The 24,282-nt window shown below is 31.0% G+C and overlaps 1 protein-coding gene across 1 annotated transcript in view; it reads left to right on the forward strand.

The window, feature by feature from the left end:
• LOC111630432 (pre-rRNA-processing protein TSR1 homolog) overlaps positions 1-24,282 on the forward strand; it is a 94,402-nt gene that overhangs the window by 29,961 nt on the left and 40,159 nt on the right. The window contains exons 8-14 of the mRNA XM_023374525.1: positions 2,520-2,712; positions 5,617-5,724; positions 5,798-5,868; positions 9,534-9,708; positions 10,419-10,586; positions 15,047-15,182; positions 21,797-22,047. Of these exons, the coding sequence (XP_023230293.1) occupies positions 2,520-2,712; positions 5,617-5,724; positions 5,798-5,868; positions 9,534-9,708; positions 10,419-10,586; positions 15,047-15,182; positions 21,797-22,047 (1,102 nt within the window). The remainder of the gene's footprint in view (positions 1-2,519; positions 2,713-5,616; positions 5,725-5,797; positions 5,869-9,533; positions 9,709-10,418; positions 10,587-15,046; positions 15,183-21,796; positions 22,048-24,282) is intronic.

The raw sequence follows: 24,282 nt of genomic DNA on the forward strand, positions 1-24,282 counted from the left end.
GACCAAAGGTGTGTCAGATTACCAAAAGTGTCCGGATTACCGAAAATAATTACATATTTCGCATTGTTTTGCTAGCAGTAACTTACAATATTCTCTACTCCAACTGTTCGAACAGAACTGCTCACATAAAACACACGAAATGTGTGTCATCGAGTAAGAATTGGATGGGGAGATTCACATCGCGACATGCTTCTGTGCAAGCAGACACGTAATGGGGACGGGTACCTCGCGTTTTTTTATGCAGCGCTCGAGAAGCGCTTTACAGCGAACACACTGAAACTGGTTTCTAATTGGCCAATACTGATCGTGACGTCATTTCGCTACACTCTCGCTGCATAAAAAAACGCGGGGGTACCTTGACGGGAGGTGCGTCGGACTACTGAGCATGTCGGATTAAAAAATGTCGGACTATAGAGGGACAACTGTATTTTGATTAAGTTGTATGAAGTATACTAATAAAGCACTTAATGAATTTCCCACAGTTGTCATTGTTCTTATTTCGAGAATTTCAGATAATTTTCAAATTTTCCATTGTCTCCTTGTGTTCCAAATTTCAAAATTCCATTACCCTCCGGGAATCTTTACTTACCTCGGTCGGTATTCCTGGTACAAGCGTTGTTAATGTTGATTACATTGATAATCTGCATTGATCAGATAAATTCCAGTAAATCTGTTTATCAGACCTATCCCTATTTAATGATACTAGAAACAGCCTGATTCAGATATAGCCTGAGCGTGCATTTAATCAAAAATTGTCATTGTATTTACTTTTCCGGCTCTGTAATATATAGCAGAGGAAAGTATGGCGATCGGTCGAAAAATGAACTCTCAGGACTTTTACATTTTAGGACTGGAGACGTCGAAACGTCGAGATAATGCAAAACAATTCGGTGTTATTTTCTGTATGTATAAATGTTAGTGTGTGGGAGGCAAGACTTTATTCACCCTGTTTGAAGCTTAATAACTCCCGTGCTTTTTATCCATCCGTACTCTCAAAATTAAGCTTTTTGCCATTTTATAATATATAAAAATATTTTTAAAATTTAATAATAAAATATTATAATAGATGGCGCCACACTCGCAGTTTTAAATGTCGCCGGGAAAGTTAAACAACTCGTTGCCGGAATTCTTTACTACTCTTCATTAGTAATGCTGGTAGAGCTTTAGAAGAATGAATTCACTCTTTTAAAGCTCCGTCTCTTAACTTTTGGCATTATTATAATAAATATATTTATAAAATGCAAAGAATACTGCAAAATAAGTGAAAATAAACTTACTTTTAAAAATGTGGTAAGGTGGAAACAGTGGAAATAACACTAGTATCTATTACAAAATTGATAAAATACGTACAAAAATGATGTTATTTCCTTATTTATCTTTATAAATTATTTAAAAAAGCCTGATATTTATGATTCTAAATCTATTTTTACAAGTTTTAAATATTTTCCGAATGTTTTTTTATTCTCCCTGTATATCTCTTACTTTAAAAATTCTAACCTTTGACCTCGATAAATGTTTACGTTGTTTTTGGCAATTTGCCACATCATTTCACCTTGAAAGTTGACCTATGACCTTGAAAAAGTATACAGCACAAGTACAGTACATTGACCACCGATGTTATATATACAAAGTTTCATAGTATACGTGAAAAGACGTATCAATATGGAACGTTTTTTCCTTCGAACGTTTGCATTTTTTATCTCTGTATTTTTCTTACCATACTGAATATCATTTCCTTTTGCCACGCATTAATTCAGGAAAGACTCTGCAATGCTGTATGGTAAAACCATTGTGATGATGGTTCTTTTCTACATAAAGTTTATACCATATTCTTTAATTCTTAATTTAATTCTTCTTTTTTGGGAGGAGAAACTGTAGAGCTGCTTAATAGTTTTGTCTAACTGTAAAAGTAACTTATTTCCTTCCATTGATGAGTCGGCCATAATTGATTTAACAGTTATGGCAACGTTATGGCACTTACGTCGCCAGACTTGAGGTTACAATTTATCATATCTGCCATTTAAAATGATCATATTTGAGCAAAAATTCTCATATATATATATATATATACCAACATACATATATTAAAATATTAATCTTAATTCTTTCCTAATTGAAGGCATCTGAGAACATTGTTCTTGATCTTTTCAGTTCGCTCGTAATACAATACATGCAGTGTCTTCGGCGTGTATATTGGTGTTCGATTCGTTAAATGAAGAGGCAAAATTAGGGCAATATTAATGGGTGATTGAATCTGTTGTCTATGCGTTAACTGAACTTAGAAGTGAATTTATAAACGTCAAATGTTTATATAAATGTTTATATAATAGTTATATAAACACTTGACGTTTATAAATTCACTTCTAAGTTCAGTTAGCGCATAGACAACAGAATTAGCTGCATAATCTACGCAATATTAATGGGTGATTGAATCTGTTGTCTATGTGTTAACTGAACTTAGAAGTGAATTTATAAACGTCATATGTTTATATAAATGTTTATGTTTTACATGTGAATAGAAATATATGCTTTTTTACCCCACAGAAAATTTTAGGAACTTTAAAAGTGTCAGGCTACATTAGAGGACAGCCTCTTCATGTCAACAAATTAATACATATCTCTGGTTGGGGCGATTTCCAGTTATCACAAATTGATAAATGTATGCATCCTCATGCATTATTACAGAAAAGAAAAAAAGAATCTGATATAATGGTAATATTTTTGTGGTTTTGTCAATAGCTTAGCAAATTTATGATATATAATATCTCATTTGATGGTAAAATATAAATTATAAATAGTTTGAAATAGTTTTTAAATTTTATTTGAAAATTTTTATTTAATTCCTATCATTTATAATTTTACTTTTCCAGCTGTTATGTATAAATATACATAACAGCTGGAAAAGTAAAATTCCTAACAAGGAAAACTATTGGAATCATGTTAAATTTGATTTTCAAAGTTTTTTACAAATTTCCATGTTAGGAGGCCCCCTTGTAACATACCATGTGTGAGAGTAGCCGGGGTTACGGAGTAGGAATACTCGTGTAACACTTAATCGGCACTATTCCGTGAGAATAGTTCTCCGAGTTTCGGGTCGGGAGATCCGATCTTATGTCAAGATTCGTTTGACCGGGAGGGCGGTAATATTTAGGAAAAGGGGATTCAAGACTGTGAAGTCTTTATCCCAAATTGTCAGGGTCCCGACACCAGTTAATCAATCTTATTATACGCGGATTAACACGCATATGCGATCTGATTCGGTCACGCAAACAAGAGACATCCCAATTAAAAACGATATAATAAATTTAATAAAACAAGGAAATAAACTCATACAAACATATAAATGAACGAGAGATAGAACTACTACAACTAATATACAAATCAGGAGATAATTAAACTTATATTATACCCTATTCGCGATCGAGAGAGAGAGCTCACAAAACGTTATAAAACATACGACCTGTTTAGTTGTCGTTCGTCTTCATCTCTGTATGTGACTTTGGAGATAAAGTTCATTTACTTCTTTGTATGGGAGATCACTATGTGCACAAAATCCAAGTATAATTTCTATGTGCAGACTCTAGACTTATTCTGTATGTGACTCGTCTAAGGACGTTGGTCATCCGGAGGGAAACGTATGTGGAGTTTTGACGCTTTCAGATCTGTCGCTGAACTCCCCGAATTCTGACAAGTTCCCTGTATATCTTCGGAATACCAACCAATNTAATCGACCCATGCATGTGTCACTGGTGTTACATTATTTTTCCATGAAAAAATATTGGTTAAAACGGCACTTGTTGTGTAAAATTATTAAATATGCTCAAAAAACAAAATGTAAACTTATAAAATATAATTTGAAGTAATTTTGATAATATTTACATAATCATCATAAACTAATTAGAAAAAAATGAAATAAGAACATTAAAACATAAATTAGATTAGAAACAAAAAAAGTAGATTTTTGGAACATATATTTAGAATAACATTTTGAAAGTTTAGAATGATTAAAAATAGCAACAAAAACAGTAAAAATATTATAAAAATATATATAATAAAACTTTTTAATATTTAAGTTATTTCATAAACAAACCCAATTTACCGGAATTAATCTAAGAGTTTAATAATTAATTATTTTAATAAGATGGTCCATTGTTCACGAAGGCTCACTGTTGGATTACACTGATTGTTTCTTAAAATATGAACTGTTTCCATAAATATTTTTTTGAAGTTCATATATACAACAAAATCATATTAGAGCAAACAGTTTTATAGGATCCTGATATAATATGCTTACTTAATTCTTTTGTTTGTTTCTGGCAAGTATGACATATAGATAGGGACATTCCCGATACTGCCGATACTGATATCATATTGATACTTTGTATTCAATACTTTTGACCCAATACTGATACCAATATCAATACTTTTCCTCGGCTATTGGATCTAGTATCATTATATTTTCCATAGACAAGTGAGAGTCAATGAAAATTAGATTTTGCAGCCAAATCCAAAACCATACTTGGGTTTTAAAGTCAATTTTGGCTGAAACTGAAACAAAATCTTACACTATTTTTTGTTAAGTTAAATTTACTTAAAAAATATTAATAATCAAAAATCAATAAATTTATTACGTCAAATTTCATATTCAGGTGTGTATACCGTATGCTTAGTGTAGATTACTATTTATAAATCATTTGCCAATTATTTGAAAAACTTGAAATATATTAAAATCTCAAATTAGCTGATACAGTATTGTTAACAGTTATATTAGATATCAGTTTTAATAATTTATTAATAATAACTAACTAGAATGAAGCACGTTATTTTACGTTAAAATTTAAAGTTTCAATTACACAAAATGTTTCAAAATTAAGCACAGACTGAACAGCAACAGCCAGCAAGATTTCTGGTTTCAATACTCAATTCTGATGCTGGCTGGTGTCAATACTTTAAGATCAATACCAGTATCAATATTTTAAAACTATTCATGATACTGGTATTGATACTTTTATGATATTGGGAGTCTCTAAATATAGGAGTCCTAACATTCTAGTTGGGGCTTTAGTGTATTAAATGGTGGCTTGTTAATAGAATAATTATGCAAGAGAATAGTGTAGAAGATTTTTTCAATAAACTAAAACTGTCTCTATCATTGGGCTGCAGTTTTCAAATTGCAGATCTCTAGATTCCCACTGTCACTGTCTGTCTGTTCATTCTTCCTTAATTTTGAAAACAGAGTTAGGTGAATATTGAAACTAGATATGGAAAGCTTAGGAACTGAAGGCTCTGATTAACTATATACAAACTTCCAGTCTGGACCAGAAGTAATGTGGTAATTTAAATTAAAATGTGATTAAAAATTGCAGCCTTGCATTGTGATGATGAGACAATAAGCAATTGCTCCTTTGTTATTAGCATCCTTAAGCATATTTGGGGGACAAAGAGACAAAATTTTAGGAAGCAACTTTTTTTAACAATTGTTTAGAAAGTAATGTAATTTGATCAAAATTAACTAACTATTAAAATTTATACATAATTCATGAAAAACATTTTAAAAAATTTCATATTGATTTAAATAAAATTTATTAACTTTACTACTTTTTTAAATGATAATAGATAGCAAATACGGTTTTGTTTTTGCATTCTCTGGATGGTAAAATTGATGAGCAGCTTCTTACTCTATTATTTGCTCAAGGTCTTCCATCTACAACCCATGTCATACAGGTAGCTTTTATTTTTTTCATAAAATGTTTTATTTTATTAACTAGTGATTAATAAATATAATTATTTTATTTAGGGATTAGAAAATGTTCCTATTAAAAGAAGAACAGATGTAAAAAAAAATGTCCAGAATATTTTAGAAAAAAGGTTTCTGCATTATAATTGTTTATTTAAGCTATTAAATATAATTTTACATTTGCTACTACAGTAGAACCGTTCTAGTCAGTCACTCTGGTTAATCCGACTGTGGTCGGAGTCGAGAAACTTGTCCCGACTCGTCGGTGACTCACCGTCCGTGGCGTTTTTCTGTGTTTGTTACAGTATATGTTTTACATTGTGTGTACATGTACAGTTTTGTGCGTGTTTTCAACATTCAGGAGTGAAACGTAAACACGTTACTCTTTCATTGAATGAAAAATTAGCAGTGCTACAAAGACTGGACAAAGGGGAAGATTGTTTATTTTACTTTTTTCTGATAATCCGACCTTTTTTGCGTTCGACCATACCCCTAGTCCCAAAGGTGACGGATTAGAGGTGTTCTACTGTAATTAGCAATATTTGTAAAATTGCATGTATATTTTACCATTGTTGTTTTCTTCTGTGAAAGAAATTAATTTTATAATTATAATTAAGACACTTTTTAATTAAAATTAAAAGATTTTAATTATAAAACATTATATTAACATACATATCTGTAAAATCTTGATATTCCTTCTCAGAATTAACATTGAGATTAAATTGAATAACATTGAAATGTAATTTAATTTTAATGTTACAACTTTGTAAAATCCAAAATTTTGGATTTTGTTTTTTTTTCTCTTTTATTATTAAGTTAAGACTTAATTTTAGTTGTAATAAACAAAGAAAACTTATTGCTTAATACCTCATATATTAGAATTGACTCTTCTTAGAAGCTTATTATTAGTGCCATCTATGATGAAACTGATAACCAGCTTGTGACTCCCTTAAAATCTGACATTTTTGGTTCAATGATTTTTTTGTAGGATGCATATTTTTTGAATTATTTCATTGGACTGATGAAAATGGATAAACAATAATTAAGAAATGACCATAGACCTTTTAAATTAAAAATATACGGAAAATAGAATTGTGACTGGAGGGTCAGAACTTGTTTGGAGCCTCATCAGGACCAACACCACCATGTCTCGTTGACACGGAAGCCATGATGGTGAATTAAGTTGGATTAAGTCATGCGAGAAGCATGTGTAAGCGGTCAGATTTGGGATGGAGGAGTGAGAGAGAGCGTTGGAAGCAAGACACTCAGAATCTAGATTAAAAAAACAAATAACTGTTTATTTGTAAAGGAAAATACATATTATACATTTTCTCGTTAAATAACTTATAATATATTGAGCTAAAATAGGTCTAGACACCACAGCATGGCTTGAGAGAGAGAGAGAGAGAGTGAGAGAATTTACATTTGTTTGCGAGTCGATAAATACTTGAAGTTGATGGTGTCTACAAGGTAATAATTAGGTTTCATTGGAACTAAGGAGACTATGAGTTCATACATTATCATTGGGAAAGTTCTGGATCGGAAGGTTTGTCTTCAAAGGTGACATTGGTCAAGGGTAAGGTGAAAATCCGATAGAGTACAATTTGGCACTGACACAGGAAATTTCAATTACTTTAATCCTAGATGAACAGGCAATGACTCTGGAGATGGAGACGAATCGGAGGAGACAATAATCTATTATCGACAGGAGATCATATTTGGTGTTCCTATAGAGAGACACAGGGTTCTATATCTGTGATGAAACAGGCAATGACTGTCTCCTTCGATCATTAATTATGATGTTAAAATCAGTAACACATGGCTGGGAGATCGGGATCATGGGAAAGGGTCGCTTTCGCCATCGAGGAAAGGTAAATTGAGATGTTCTCAGGTAGTACATGACAACAGTTATCGAATAGGTATGATGAAATCGATGACCAAATTTTGTTAGAGTTTGAATTCTCACAGAATATTTTTAATACAATTAATACAATTTATACATTGTGGAAATATTATAAAACAAAATGAATGCAATTTTGATTTGCAATTATTAATGAAAAGTTCGTATTATGTCCAAGAAAGCTGAATCTGATGTGATCTGCACTAACTATAAGATTTTGAAAGATTGATTTTTATTTAACTCTTCTTTAAATTATTTGTATGATTATAGAATAAATTATTCTGATGGATAAAAGTTATTTTAAAAAATACACTTATCTAATTGAAAATTCTTTATATAGAAAGTAATCTTATTTGTAATTTTTTTGTTTGTTATTATTATTAATTTATATAATGTTTTACTTTAGTTTTTGATTACTAGTAAAAAAAAATTATTAATTTCTAGCTGAGCTCTCAACTGTTTTCTTTAATATCTGTGAAAGAGATATTTCACAACTCTGCAGATCTGCAGTTTTATCAAACTCCAAGTTAATGGCATTTGATTAGTTGCAGATCCACTTAATCCCAAAATCTTGGTATTTGAGATTGTTAAAGAAAAAACAGAATTTGTAGCTTATGTACAAATGAATCTTAAACAATTAGTACATGATAAGAAAATGTAGTGATTATGAATTAGTTTCATAGAGGGAAAATTATGAGTTAGTTTGAAACTAACTCATAATTTATTAATAGAGGGAAAATATATACTCTTGTTCCTCTTTAGTTTCTGCTTTCATGTAGAAAGGATGCAAATAAATGAGAAAATATTACATTATCCTTTGATCAAAAAAGTTTATAATTACAGTAAACCCCCCTATAACGCGGTAGATACGTTCAGCTTTATACGAATTTTGCGTTGTAGGAATCCTTAAATACACGAGCCAATCACAGCCCGACACGTGTGCAGTTTACGGACTATGGCTGTTTGAAAGGTTTTCTTCCATAAAATTAATTGATTCTAGACTAATTTGACTCAACCTTTCCAAAACACATAATTTTTTGGGAATAATCCATATAAACTATGCTACAAACAAAAAATTTTAGGATTACTTACTGAGTGTGCACCGCAACGTCGCCATTGCTTAAGCTTGTTTTCGTCGTGGAGCAGCGCACCAAATGGCAGGCGATTTCTGATAAGTTTTTTTCTGCGAAAACTTCGTTGAACTTTGGAGACATCATTAATATAAATAATTTTTATGGCTGTTGAATAAGAAATGTTTCTTTCATAAGAAATGTATAAAATTACAGTGCTGTATTAGACTTACGGTACCTAATTTACATACTGTACAGACGATAGTAAACTTAACTTACTTGCCTAAACGCTCCATAGAGTGGTGTAGCCTCTTCATGTCAACAAAGTATATATATAATTATTATAAAGTTAAAATAAATTAAGTTAATATTGTACAGACGATAGTAAACTCAACTTACCCGTCTAAACTCTTCGTAGCGTGTAAGTAGTTCGGCTGCTCGTCTACTGTTGGTCCAGATTCGACCAATCCTGTCGCGACACGAGTCAGCGATGATGTTTTACGCGTTCCTTTTAGCGTCTTTATATGAATACTGTTGGAATTTTTCACCGCGTTATAGGAATTCACATTATAGGAACCCACGTTATAGGGGGTCTACTGTAATGATTAAATGGATAAAGGTGAGAACATTAACAAACTTTCTGTTAAATTGGGTTTTCAATTAAATAAAGTGCTGTAAATGCAAATTCTATTATGTTTAGCTTTTGATTATCTGGCAAATCCTTCTATTATTATTCTAGTTAATGGCATTTATACTGTTTTGTTTACAGTGTATATTTTCATTTTAGATTTTATTAAATGTGTTTTTTTTTTCTTTTTCTTTTTAGGTTTCCTGATGAAAAACTTCACTCAGTTGACTCACACCAGGAGGCTTTGTTGTTATTGCGCTTTTTAGGCAGTCAGAAACAAAAAAGTCTTAGCTTTAGAGATCATCGAGCTCATATGTTATCAGAAGTAGTTATTTTTGAGCCAAATCAGAATTTAAATGATCATACAAATCAGGTGAGTTAAAATAATTTAATTATTTTAAAAAAATTCTTATTCTATTTATTTAGTTATAAAAAAATTCCATTTTTAATTTTAAATTATGATAATATTATAGAAAATGACAGATAAATTTTAAATATTTTTGGCAATCTTATCCTATTTTCAGAAATTTCTACAGTAAAAACATAATAATATATAATATATTAGGCATTCATAAGAATAATATTAAAAACTTGTTAACACTTATCAAACCTTCTTGTAATGATAAATGCCTGTAAAGATTTTTGAATTTATTATGTAACTTCAAATTGAAAAAATATGTTTTAGAAGAGACATCTAAGTTGAATATATTTTCTAGAATTCTTTATTGTTTGAGGGTTCAATATTTTTTTCTGTAACAACCAGAGCATTGGACCTAAATCAATTTTTTTTTGTATAATTTTTCCAAGCACAGTATCTTTAGTTCTTCAGTTATGCATAAACACTATTCATTTGTATTCTCTTGGATAATTTAATCTGGAATTATTTAAGAACCTAAGATGGTTCAGTTTATTAACTTTCACCATAAAATGAAAATTTGGATGATAATGTTATATTTCTTTTAGATATAATTATTATTTTGTGTTTATATAATCTGATATCAATATTTCTTATTTTGTTTATATGTTTATATAAATGTTTATGTTTTACATGTGAATAGAAATATATGCTTTTTTACCCCACAGAAAATTTTAGGAACTTTAAAAGTGTCAGGCTACATTAGAGGACAGCCTCTTCATGTCAACAAATTAATACATATCTCTGGTTGGGGCGATTTCCAGTTATCACAAATTGATAAATGTATGCATCCTCATGCATTATTACAGAAAAGAAAAAAAGAATCTGATATAATGGTAATATTTTTGTGGTTTTGTCAATAGCTTAGCAAATTTATGATATATAATATCTCATTTGATGGTAAAATATAAATTATAAATAGTTTGAAATAGTTTTTAAATTTTATTTGAAAATTTTTATTTAATTCCTATCATTTATAATTTTACTTTTCCAGCTGTTATGTATAAATATACATAACAGCTGGAAAAGTAAAATTCCTAACAAGGAAAACTATTGGAATCATGTTAAATTTGATTTTCAAAGTTTTTTACAAATTTCCATGTTAGGAGGCCCCCTTGTAACATACCATGTGTGAGAGTAGCCGGGGTTACGGAGTAGGAATACTCGTGTAACACTTAATCGGCACTATTCCGTGAGAATAGTTCTCCGAGTTTCGGGTCGGGAGATCCGATCTTATGTCAAGATTCGTTTGACCGGGAGGGCGGTAATATTTAGGAAAAGGGGATTCAAGACTGTGAAGTCTTTATCCCAAATTGTCAGGGTCCCGACACCAGTTAATCAATCTTATTATACGCGGATTAACACGCATATGCGATCTGATTCGGTCACGCAAACAAGAGACATCCCAATTAAAAACGATATAATAAATTTAATAAAACAAGGAAATAAACTCATACAAACATATAAATGAACGAGAGATAGAACTACTACAACTAATATACAAATCAGGAGATAATTAAACTTATATTATACCCTATTCGCGATCGAGAGAGAGAGCTCACAAAACGTTATAAAACATACGACCTGTTTAGTTGTCGTTCGTCTTCATCTCTGTATGTAACTTTGGAGATAAAGTTCATTTACTTCTTTGTATGGGAGATCACTATGTGCACAAAATCCAAGTATAATTTCTATGTGCAGACTCTAGACTTATTCTGTATGTGACTCGTCTAAGGACGTTGGTCATCCGGAGGGAAACGTATGTGGAGTTTTGACGCTTTCAGATCTGTCGCTGAACTCCCCGAATTCTGACAAGTTCCCTGTATATCTTCGGAATACCAACCAATCATCGGCCAGTAACTCTTTCGTGAGAACGGATGAAAGGGGAATGAATGAGGGGTAACCATTTCCCATCTGAGCGGGATTTTTACCAGTTAAGGGAAAGTCAGAGGATGTACTAACTTCAGTGAAAGGAAGTGACATCTGTTATCTGCCTATTCCCACGTTAAAACAGTATTTTTCTCACCAAAAATGAAGTAATATTTGGTGACATTATTTTACAAAATTAATAAAATATTAATTTAGACCCAGGGCTCTTTTGGGTCTCACATTTGTGACTGAAACTAAGTCCGAAAAAAATGGTTGTAGAAAATTAGGATTCTATCATGTACCAGGCCTGGACTTAATGGGAAAGAAAAATATGACAACTGAAAAATGACACTTATGTAAACAAAAATCCACAACAATATTTATTAAGTTGAACAGTTATATATATATATATATATAAACAATGATTATAAACAAGAAGTTAGTAATAAATATATTTTAAATATTCAAAAACAAGCCAAGATCAATTATGTACAAGCAAAAAAAAAACAATCAATATAAGAAATTCTTTTTTCCAATTTGGGACATAAAATTAATTAAATCTCTGCAATATCAAATAAATATCAATACAAAAGCAATGAATACACCTCTTATGAGTTAATCACTTCACCAAAAAGAATGCCAGACAACAATTTGATTCAAAAAAAGGTCACTTTTGAGAGCTACACCACACTGTTGAATGGATGTGTCGTCTTTTATCTGCTTACAAATGTAATTCTGCACTATTTACATATTGGAGCATTACAGGATCACTCACTTATGTAAATGAGTATTTGTTTGTTTTAATTTTGAATTTAGTATATTTTGGGAGGTTTTTTGGGAATTTCTATCCTTCAAACATAAAACATCCCCAAAAAGAAAATAACAACAAATAAAAATAATGCCCAAAACATAAAATAATGATCAGACTTTGACTCCTTACATCCTGAATCCAAAAAAGTTTAAAAAATGACAAAAAATTCCATGGGTTTTTTTTTATGTTAGTATTTATTTTTTTTAATGTTTCAGGATAGCATAAAGGGTAAGAAATGAAATTTGGCACAGTAGTTTATGTATAAGAGCATTGATGCTAAAAATTTTGATGGTGAATGGTTGAGGAGGTGGAGAGATAGATAGTGATTACATATCATATCTTCAATGGAGTCGGATTTAATGAAGAATTTAATTATTGTTAGAATTTACAGATTACAAAACTTATCTCTACGCTCAAAATTAAGCATTTTGCCATTTTATAATAATTAAAAATATAGACAGTTTTTATAACAGATCATGCCACACACAATTTTGTTTATTTGATGCATGAAATGTCATAATGTAAATGCCAAAAAACAAACTTTTCAAGAGAGATTAAAAAAAAAACTTTTTCTAATGAATGAATTTCTTCAAGTCTTGAAGGGAATAATTTCAAATTTATAATAAAGTGGTAAAAAAAATTACTAGGTTACAAATTCTCTGGAATAACGAATTGATGTAAACATAAGCTGTAACGTTTTCAGTGCCAAAAGTCATGTGACTTGTACTTTGATGCATAAAACATTATGACTGCACATAAATTCAACTTTAAAATACAGCCACTTGCAGCACCACTATTGTCATGATATTTTTTTGCAGCAGAAAAATTGTGTTTAGAATTCATTTCTTCAATAAAATGTATTTAGAGAAAAATATAATTTACAACATGCTTATTATGGTATTGCATGTTTCATTTAGTATAATTAATAATATAAAAGTTAATTTTCAAATTAAATCTCAACAGCCAGGAAAGTTATGCAACTCATTGCTAGATTTTTAATAATCGAATTCTTAAACAGTAAATTTGAAAAACAACAAATTTGTTTTAAATATTTTTGATAATTTCTAGTTTCATTATTACATCTTACAAAAGTAAACAATAATACAAGTTTAAATCGTGCCTTTCGATTTCTGGTCCATCAAAAGGAACACCTTATGAATCCTTGAACACAACTTAAATCTATTTATTTAACACTATTTACAGAGATACACAGCAATACATTTTGATTACTTCTAATTACAAGTTCTTAGTTCAGACTCCTCACAGTCTTAAGTTAGCCCTTCTCTAATGGTTGTGTCACCTTATATCTAATTTTTAGATCTGCTGGCCGATCAATCCAGAATGGAGTTGAGCTTTCTATCAGGTCTGTCTCATTGGCATACCTGTCTTGACTTATCCAGCATGACTCACCAATGAATTTTTTCGGAAAACATGTTCCAACTAGTGAAAACTGGACTGACTTTGTCATCACTCAAAACCTCCTTGACAATACACTATTTGAAAGCAGATATTTTTCTCTAAATGTTCCTATGAACTTTTTCAATCTAGTGTCAAAAGCTTTTATTTAATTTCTATAATTTTACTTTTGTGAATAAGTTTAAAATCTAGAAGGAACAAAAAAACCTTATAGATGGAAACATTATAGATAGTAAATTTAGATTAAACTCCACTTGAAGTTAGTTCAACTAGAGTTTAATCTTGAATACAAAATAAAAAATTTTTTTTTAAATGCTTTTAAGTATGTTTTATGTTTATTATATAATTTTTTAGTTTGTTTAAATTTTTCAGAAACTTCCAGAATCAAAACTTTGGTTTCTGAAAGTTTTATAGTTAGAAAACTTTTAAATTTTTAGTTTTTTAGAAGTATTTTTAATATTGAAAAAAATTTTTACTAAGTAATGTATAAGTAATTCATAGTATTTAATTAGTTGTAACTATTGCAACTATAAAATTCTTTGACTAATTGTAAAGATCTGTACAAGATAGTAGATCCAAGGAGCATTACAGACATTAGTGTATTTATGTATATGGTAACTGATGATGCATACCAATAAGCCAGTGTCATGTTAAAAATAATCTTACATGTATAAATGAAAAGTGATTTAAATATCTTCATTTTTTTATATAAAAATATACAAATAATAATAAAAAGTAGAGAAACAAATCATTCAGTAGATAGAAGTTCTGTCTACTGAATGATCTGTATGTTTCAGCAGTGAAGCCATCTACAACTTATTACTCATATTTGAAGTTCAAAGTGTCCACTACTCGTGCAGTGTCCACTACCGGTGCATTTACCTTTTATCATTGCTGTATTAAGAATGACTAACTTCTTATAACAGATCACAATGTGTCAAAAATCAGATTTTTGAGAAAATTTTAAAATTTCTTTCAAGCTCATATTCTAGTTCTTAACACTATAAAAGTGAAATAAATTAAACATCAACTTTATTTTTTAAAAATTCAATCTGGTTTCTTTTCAGTCACAGATACCTTGCATAGTTAGTTATGTACTACAAATGTTAGGTATCTTCATTCCAAATAAATTACGATACAAAATATAAGTTTCCTAATAAAATCTTTTAAATAATTAATTCTATTTTATTATTTTTTTAGCTTGATAGTGAAGATGTTGAAGTGTTGGAGAAAGCTGATGCATCAAAGCAGGAATCACTTGATTCTGAGAATGTTCTTGATCCAATGGAAGGTGAACAAACTTGGCCTACGGAGGAAGAAATAGCTGAAGTTGAAGGTTTGTAATTTATCAGAACTTAAAAATTGTATTTAAACTTTTTAAAATTTGTTTATTTTACAAATACCATACTTATTCTAATAAATAGTACACTGTCTATAACTTTTTCAGCTTTCATCTGTGCTGTTTATTAGAGGGCACTGTTTACTGGAATAAGCACAGTATATGACTAAAAATTATTCAGTTAAAATTTTAGATAGTTCTGATTAAGTTTGTGAAAAATTTTTAACATTCCTTTTTAGTCAAAATTTTGAGATGTAAAATGTTATAAGTAATGGTAATTATTAATTGTTCACTTTGACACTATTAATATTTAGTTAACAGTATATGTATTAATAAATGTATATTGTATTTTCTTAAATACAGCATGTATTTGTGTAAGAATTTCTGACCTTACATCACTGTAAAATCTGCACTCATTGGTTCTCTGTCTTGCAGTGAAAGACAGGAATACTTGCCTTTCTCACAATCTCTCAGGATGATGCAAGAGGTTAGATTGTATGGGGTCAAGGTACATACATACATGAAAGACATCGGCCATACACGAGATGTTTAGCCTGTGGAAAAAAGGGTAAGAGAAAGAGGGTAAGAAGGGGGGAGAGGAGATAGATAGTAGAGAAAGCTAGGATCCCTCTGAATGGCATACATATGACTACCATATTCACTATATTTGATGTTGGCGTACAGTTTTTAGACTGTAAGGCTGTAGTCCCTGAAGGGTCTAAAAGAGAACCTGAGTGAAACAAACACCAGTAATTGAGTGCCGCCATGAATAGATAAGTGTAGAAGTTAGTGCCAAGTGGCTGTTAGTAGGAAGACTTATATCTACTTAATGCTAATAAAGCTGAATGCAAGCACGAATCTTAATACTACTTAACAGCTAGACAAACATCACAAAAAAGCAAACAAACACAACGACAAACTAGATGAGATGAATGAACCAAAAGAAGACAAACAAGCAAGACCCCAAATTTTTTTTTTTTAAACATTAACTTACTAACTAAACTAACCTACCATAACCTTACTAGAAACCAAGCTAAAGGCTGTTATACACGTTACAGAAATCCTCAAAGGATGGACTTAACAGACGAAAAAAAATCGGATATAACTGGCTGGATCGAATATAGTAATTTACAAAACTTATTAAAATATTTCCCAACATATAAAGAATTATTTTTATTTAAAGGTGGATAGATAGAAAAAAAATCACGGTTAATCCTCAAAGGATTTCTGTAATGTGTATAACAGCCTTAAGAGTCCCTAATCTAACTTACAACTAGAACTAATTTAAATTAACCAAATTTAGACTGAAAAAGAAGACAGAAAATAAGAATCAAAATGTAAAGTTGAAAGGCAGCTATATACTGACAGTTGAAACAAAGCAAGAGAAATCTAATTGCCATTCATCTCCTGGAGCATTCATATCCCTTAGTGGGTCTCAAGAGCCTCATTAAGGGATATGAATGCAAGTAGATGATGGAACCTTGTACACATGTGAATGAGTTGGTGTGGGTTGCAAGGCCAGTTGTACCCTTCAAGAATAGCAGCTCTCATTAAACTATCTCTAATGTGATTTGTACCTAATGTACCTATTGCAGTGAAAAACAAGTGAAATGGTGTTTGGTCCTCCTGAATATCACAATTGCATCATAGATTGTCTCCAAGGTTAAATCTATGCAAGTATTGCTTAAAGATGCCGTGTCCTGTAAGTAGCTGAGTGAGGGTATAACTAGGGTAAAAGAGGTGAAGAGTTGTAGTAGTGTCAACTTTGGGGATGAAAGTGTAGGTGAGACTACCAGTGGTGTCTTGCCAGCCTTGCCAGAGAATGAAGATTTGCTTATTGATGTGATTGTTGATGTACGAGGTAGGAATGTAACTGAAAGTACTAAACTTTTTTAGCAAGCTGGTCAGTGGTCTCATTGCTGAGAACCCCTGCATGACCCGGGACCCATTGAAAATCTATTCTAATGTCTAATAATCTGAGGATGTGGTGTATGAGATGGACGAGTTTTAAGCAGCTATCAGACTTTGCAATTCTGTGTAAAGTTACCCTACTATCAGAATAAATGTAATAGTGTAAATAATGTCTTTTGAACAAACATTCTAAACCCGATATATAACATAACTAAACTCCAACCGTATGCCGAAAATCTATCGGGCTAGTTTTAGGCTAATTACTAAATGAATTACGTAACCAATTTGGCTCTAGAGGTAGGCGTTAGGCGCCATCTCTTAGAGCCAAATTGGTTATGTAATTCATTTAGTAATTAGCCTAAAACTAGCCCGATAGATTTTCGGCATATGGTTGGAGTTTAGTTAATGTCTTTTGTCCTTTTTATGCCTAATGCAAATTAAGCTCATATAAATAGCTAAAGTTTCCAGCTGTGCTATTGAGCAGTATGTATGAGGTACCTAGACAGAAGCAAGCATTGTGAAGCTTGCGGCCTAAGTTGGATTAAACTACAAAAGCGGCACCCACTTAGTCACACATCTTGGAATTGTCAGTGTAAATTCTAAACATGGGATGATCACGTGGATCTTTGAAGTAAATGTCAGGGGCAAGCTGGTGGGAGGGTTGGTAATATAAGTCGGGAGGGTATTTTTGTCAATGCTTAATTTTTTGATATCATTGATCAAAGTCAGACTAGGGGAAACCTACTTTAATCATTTTGTCAGCATCCAAGTCATTATAATCTCTCCAGGGTAAGGTGACGAGATTTTCTTGCCAAAGAATGCATTTAATTTCTAAGTCAATGGGGGTCAATCCTGACATTACCAAAAGGGCACTAGTGGGTGCAGTTCTATAAGCCTTACAAATGCAGAGAGCTGCAATCCTTTGAATAGATAACAGTTTTTTACGGTTATGGACTTTGGCAGCCACGTGGCCCCTGACCTGTACCGCATAGAGGAGTACTGGCTGAATTGCACACCTGTAAATAAGCTTAGTAGCGGCCAAGGCCACGTGTTCCTAGTAATACTAATGAAGGCGTTGGCTGTCTTTTTAGCTTTGTTTGTGATATATTTGATGTGGGGTGTAAAGTTAAGTCTCTCATCAAGAATAACACCTAAATATTTAATTTCCGTTGTTTGCCTTATTCTATGAGCACCTGTTTGAAGGGTAAGCTTCTTGACGAGTAGTGCATTCTTACCAACTATCATGATTTCACATTTGTCTATGTTAATGGGTTGCCTACGCTTAATACTCCACTGATAAATGTTATTGAGAATGTCATTGCATATGACCTGTAAGCATTCACTGTTTCTGTGTGAAGCTAGGATGATTGTTAAATTAGATAACTTAATAAATAGGATTTAACAATTTGGAGGGCTTATCACACCAAAGCCGATAGAAAGGACCAGAACTTTTACAAAAAAGTTAGTCTTTAAAAATCACATTTCGAATTTAGGTAAGGATGCATTTTGGGTACAAAGACCCCTCATCAGCTTACAAACACATGGCAACAACATAATAATTATAACACCAATAGTTAACCAATACAAAGGAATATCTAATATATACAGTGCACTGTATTTACAATTTTTAATGTAACCCATATACTAAAAAAAATTAAAACTATCGAGCATAAAATTTTAATACAGTGACAATGTGATATATCATATTATTTGAGACCAGTAACAGTGCATCCCTCCTTCTTCCCCTCTTTCCCTTACCCTCACTCATGATCACCTTGGCATTGTTGCAGCCAGAGTTTCAACAGAAACTCCAAGTTTTTTTTTTTTGTACCAAAGTCCCTGCTACAGCAAGCGTAACCATTATTGTTTCATTAAATATGAATCTTAATGCCAATCCATACCAGTGTGAATCTCAGTGTCCAGTACCATGACTCCATGGTACTGGACACTGAGAATTGGACACTCTAAAAAAAAGGTACTGTAGATGCCATCCGCCAGGTTGTTAATTACATCCACCAGACTAAACATAATAATCAGCATACGGCAATAATCACTATTGATTTTAGAGGAGCCTTTAATCACGCATGGTGACCTTCTATCTTGCACATATTACATGCTCATCACTGCCCTCAAAATCTTTATAAACTTCTTCAATCCTATCTTAACAACAAGAATGCAGGTGTTTATACAACACAAAATAACTTAGTCATATCCATCACTTGGAGTTGTCCTCAGTAGGCTTGGGAGTGCCATTTCCCCTCTGAAAAAGTGAGTTGAAATACAGAAAAAATGAATAAAAAGTGAGTGCAATAGTGACAAAACAAAGTGAAAACACAGAAGGAAAACTCAGCAAAATAGCAGTAAAAGTTGTTATTTTCTTTTTATTCTGTTATGGTTAAACACATTTTAAAAATTTCTGTATATACTGTAATACAGTAGCCGCTCATTATATTGCGCTTTTTTGGTCCCCCAAATTTTAAAAGCATTTGAGTCAATAAATTTTAAATTACTAATTGCCACTGAATTTCTATTTGCAACGAAATATGGTATTTTATTTCTACTATTGTCCTTGAAACTACCACTGAAGGCGAAACAAGAAATTTGTCAAGAGCTAAATATGCAGAACAAGTAAATGGATCGATTATCATTTGTTTCCTTTTGATATAAAAGTTGTTTATTTATTAATTTTAAGTACTGTCTCCTCATTTACAAGTTTCTGTGAATTCAAAATTTCACACCTTTATGTGAATTAACGGTATTGAATCAATTCACATAAAGGTGAAATTTTGAATTCACCACATAATGTGTAAGGAAAAGATTCCTTTAATTCTGAATGGAAAGTTCTAAAATTTTTATACAGTAGTAACTTTATTTTGTTTCTTAGAGAATTTTTACTCTGTAATTTTATAAGTTTTGATGTTCTATTATATATTCAATATTTATTTTTTAAGATTTTCAATTACAACATTTATAATTTTTATTGAAAAATATAAACTACACAAATTTCTAATAAGCGATTTATATAGTACTGTATAATAAAATTGCAATTGATATTTTGTTTTTATATTGATAATATTTGTCTTTCAATGTCATTGTTAAAGAAACAATAATGCTAAATGGGCGTTCATGGTATCAATGTTTATGTAAATGTCAATTAATTCGATATAACCACAAATAAAATTCAGGATTGAAAGACTAAGCTTATTTTATATCAGAAACACTTGCTGATGAAAGAATAACGATTCCATAGCATGTATAATCTGTTTAGTAAAAGCCCAGAATTTTTATTACTTGGTTATATCGCGTGTTTTTCTGTCTCCTGATAATGAGTGGCTACTGTATTTCCAGTAAACCATGAATACTTGAAAAGTCTTTGGCTTCTGTAAATAATCAGTCATGAAAGATGATATTCTTTTCTTAAGATTATTCTGGAATGTTTTCAGCTTCCTTCTTTTTTGCTTCCTCTTGCTTTTGAACACTTAACCCTAATAAGCATCACACGTGCTGCTCATATTTCATTCTTGTACTGCTGTTAATAGCCTTCTTCAGTTTTTTGTTTGCTGCTTCTAACAAAACTTGGCCTGTCGCATGTATTTCATTTTCTTCTACATTTTTCTGGTTGCAGTTCCATAATCTTCATGTTATGAACAGCTTTCTTTTGTTGTTCTTCAAAATGTTTCTATGCTCTTTTTTTCTGTTTCTCTTATTCTTTTAACTTCTTTTCATTTTCCAATTGTTCTTGATAATTTCTATGCACTGAGGGAACTAATTTCAGTAGTCCTTTGTAATGGATACAAGGTGAGGCTTTGGTCATACATGTTTAATCCCTCCTTAACAATCAAAAGTGAATTAAGCATTCTTTCCAAGACTGATGCTCTATCAGGAGAAAGTGCACAGCATGAAATTGACCCTCTCTCTCATGGGAATGCTGATTTCACTAATTTGGCTATACTGGGATATTTATCATTATCAGAAACTGTTTATTTGTTAATGCTTCGAGATGTGTAAATATTGATTTCAAAATAAAATAATAAATTTGAAATAAATATATTTCAAATAATATTAGTAAAATAATATTTTATTAATGATTTCATAAATAACAAGGAACTTTTTCTTGCAGATGAGTAAAAACCAACATTGTTGCAATGTTGTTAACCTTTTGGGAAACGTGTAAAAATTTTTCTCACAAGCAATCATGTGTTGTACTTTTTACAACACTTTGAATATTTTAATTTATTTGGTAAATTTTATATACAAATATGAATTTACATTTTTGTTTACTTTTAATTTGGATTGTTGATACTTTCTTGCCAAATGTTACGGCTCTTTTTACCATATAAGGCAAACAAATCCGAAGTTCTTAGATGTCATCAGCGAGGTGTTGTGATTCTTCTTACCTCATAATTTAATCAATTTTGATGTATTTATGATGTCCGTATCAATAACCATATGTTTGGATTTATTCTCGAAACTTATTCAAAACAACATTAATGATTGTTGATTTTGTAAGGATATTCGATAGTTTTTTATCTATTGGTCAGAGATCAACGAAAATTCCAGGTGGTGAGAAAAGAAATTGGGTTTTTTTACTTCAAATTTAACTATGTATTATTTTAACTAATTAATCACCCCAGGATCTCACAATAAAAAATATATATATATTAAAATATGTACTATACTGACTACTATATTTTATACAGCACTTCAGCAAAAGAAAACATTAAAAGAGAAAATATTAAAAAAAAAAATTCCAAAAGGAACATCTGATTATCAGGCTACATGGATTGTGGAAAGTGATACAGAAGATAAAACTGATGAGTCTGATGATTATATTGGAGATGAATGTGAACCTTTCAATGAAAAATGTGATAGTGATAGTTGTATGGAAGAAGATTCTATTGATCATAATGACGATGGTGATAGTGGTGGTGATGATGATGATGATGATAAGGTAATTATTTATTTCTTTTTTTATTTAAACTATAAAAATATATTTTTTTTATANATATAAACTACACAAATTTCTAATAAGCGATTTATATAGTACTGTATAATAAAATTGCAATTGATATTTTGTTTTTATATTGATAATATTTGTCTTTCAATGTCATTGTTAAAGAAACAATAATGCTAAATGGGCGCTCATGGTATCAATGTTTATGTAAATGTCAATTAATTCGATATAACCACAAATAAAATTCAGGATTGAAAGACTAAGCTTATTTTATATCAGAAACACTTGCTGATGAAAGAATAACGATTCCATAGCATGTATAATCTGTTTAGTAAAAGCCCAGAATTTTTATTACTTGGTTATATCACGTGTTTTTCTGTCTCCTGATAATGAGTGGCTACTGTATTTCCAGTAAACCATGAATACTTGAAAAGTCTTTGGCTTCTGTAAATAATCAGTCATGAAAGATGATATTCTTTTCTTAAGATTATTCTGGAATGTTTTCAGCTTCCTTCTTTTTTGCTTCCTCTTGCTTTTGAACACTTAACCCTAATAAGCATCACACGTGCTGCTCATACTTCATTCTTGTACTGCTGTTAATAGCCTTCTTCAGTTTTTTGTTTGCTGCTTCTAACAAAACTTGGCCTGTCGCATGTATTTCATTTTCTTCTACATTTTTCTGGTTGCAGTTCCATAATCTTCATGTTATGAACAGCTTTCTTTTGTTGTTCTTCAAAATGTTTCTATGCTCTTTTTTTCTGTTTCTCTTATTCTTTTAACTTCTTTTCATTTTCCAATTGTTCTTGATAATTTCTATGCACTGAGGGAACTAATTTCAGTAGTCCTTTGTAATGGATACAAGGTGAGGCTTTGGTCATACATGTTTAATCCCTCCTTAACAATCAAAAGTGAATTAAGCATTCTTTCCAAGACTGATGCTCTATCAGGAGAAAGTGCACAGCATGAAATTGACCCTCTCTCTCATGGGAATGCTGATTTCACTAATTTGGCTATACTGGGATATTTATCATTATCAGAAACTGTTTATTTGTTAATGCTTCGAGATGTGTAAATATTGATTTCAAAATAAAATAATAAATTTGAAATAAATATATTTCAAATAATATTAGTAAAATAATATTTTATTAATGATTTCATAAATAACAAGGAACTTTTTCTTGCAGATGAGTAAAAACCAACATTGTTGCAATGTTGTTAACCTTTTGGGAAACGTGTAAAAATTTTTCTCACAAGCAATCATGTGTTGTACTTTTTACAACACTTTGAATATTTTAATTTATTTGGTAAATTTTATATACAAATATGAATTTACATTTTTGTTTACTTTTAATTTGGATTGTTGATACTTTCTTGCCAAATGTTACGGCTCTTTTTACCATATAAGGCAAACAAATCCGAAGTTCTTAGATGTCATCAGTGAGGTGTTCCCNAGTAGATATGTTCCGTTCTTTATGAATCAATTTTGTATGAGTCCTTGCCAATTACAGCCCGACACGTGTGAAGTTTACGGACTACGGCTGTTTGAAAGGTTTTCTTCCATAAAATTAATAGATTCTAAACTAATTCGACTCAACATTTCTAAAATATGTATAATTTTTTTGGGAATAATCTGTATAAACTATGCTATAAACAAAAAATTGTAAGATTACTTACCGAGTGTGCACCGTTCAACATCACCATTGCTCAAGCTTGTTTTCGTCGCGGAGCAGCGTACCAAACGGCGGGTGATTTCTGATAAGTTATTTTTCTGCGAAGACTTTGTTGAACTTTGGAGACATCATTAATATAAATAATTTTTATGGCTGTTGAATAAGAAATGCTTTTTTCACAAGAAATATATAAAATTACAGTACTGTATTAGACTTACGGTACCTAATTTACATACTGTACAGATGATAGTAAACAACTTACTCGCCTAAACTCTTCGTAGCGTGGCGCTGGACGGCAGAAAGTATATATATAATTATAATAAAGTTACAATAAATTAAGTTAATATATAATTATATATACAGTACCTAATTTATATATAATTAATATATAATTATATGTACAGTACCTAATTTATATATAATTTATATATAATACTAAACAGACGATAGCAAACTCAATTTAGCCGCTCCGTAGCGTGGCGCAGGGTCGGAGGTAAGTAGTTCGGCTGCTCATCCACTATTGGTCCAGACTCTATCAATCTTGTCGCGAAACGACGTTATA

This window comes from Centruroides sculpturatus, unplaced genomic scaffold (genome assembly GCF_000671375.1).
Source record: "Centruroides sculpturatus isolate CEXI.00-Female unplaced genomic scaffold, Cexi_2.0 scaffold383, whole genome shotgun sequence".
NCBI lineage: Eukaryota > Metazoa > Arthropoda > Arachnida > Scorpiones > Buthidae > Centruroides > Centruroides sculpturatus.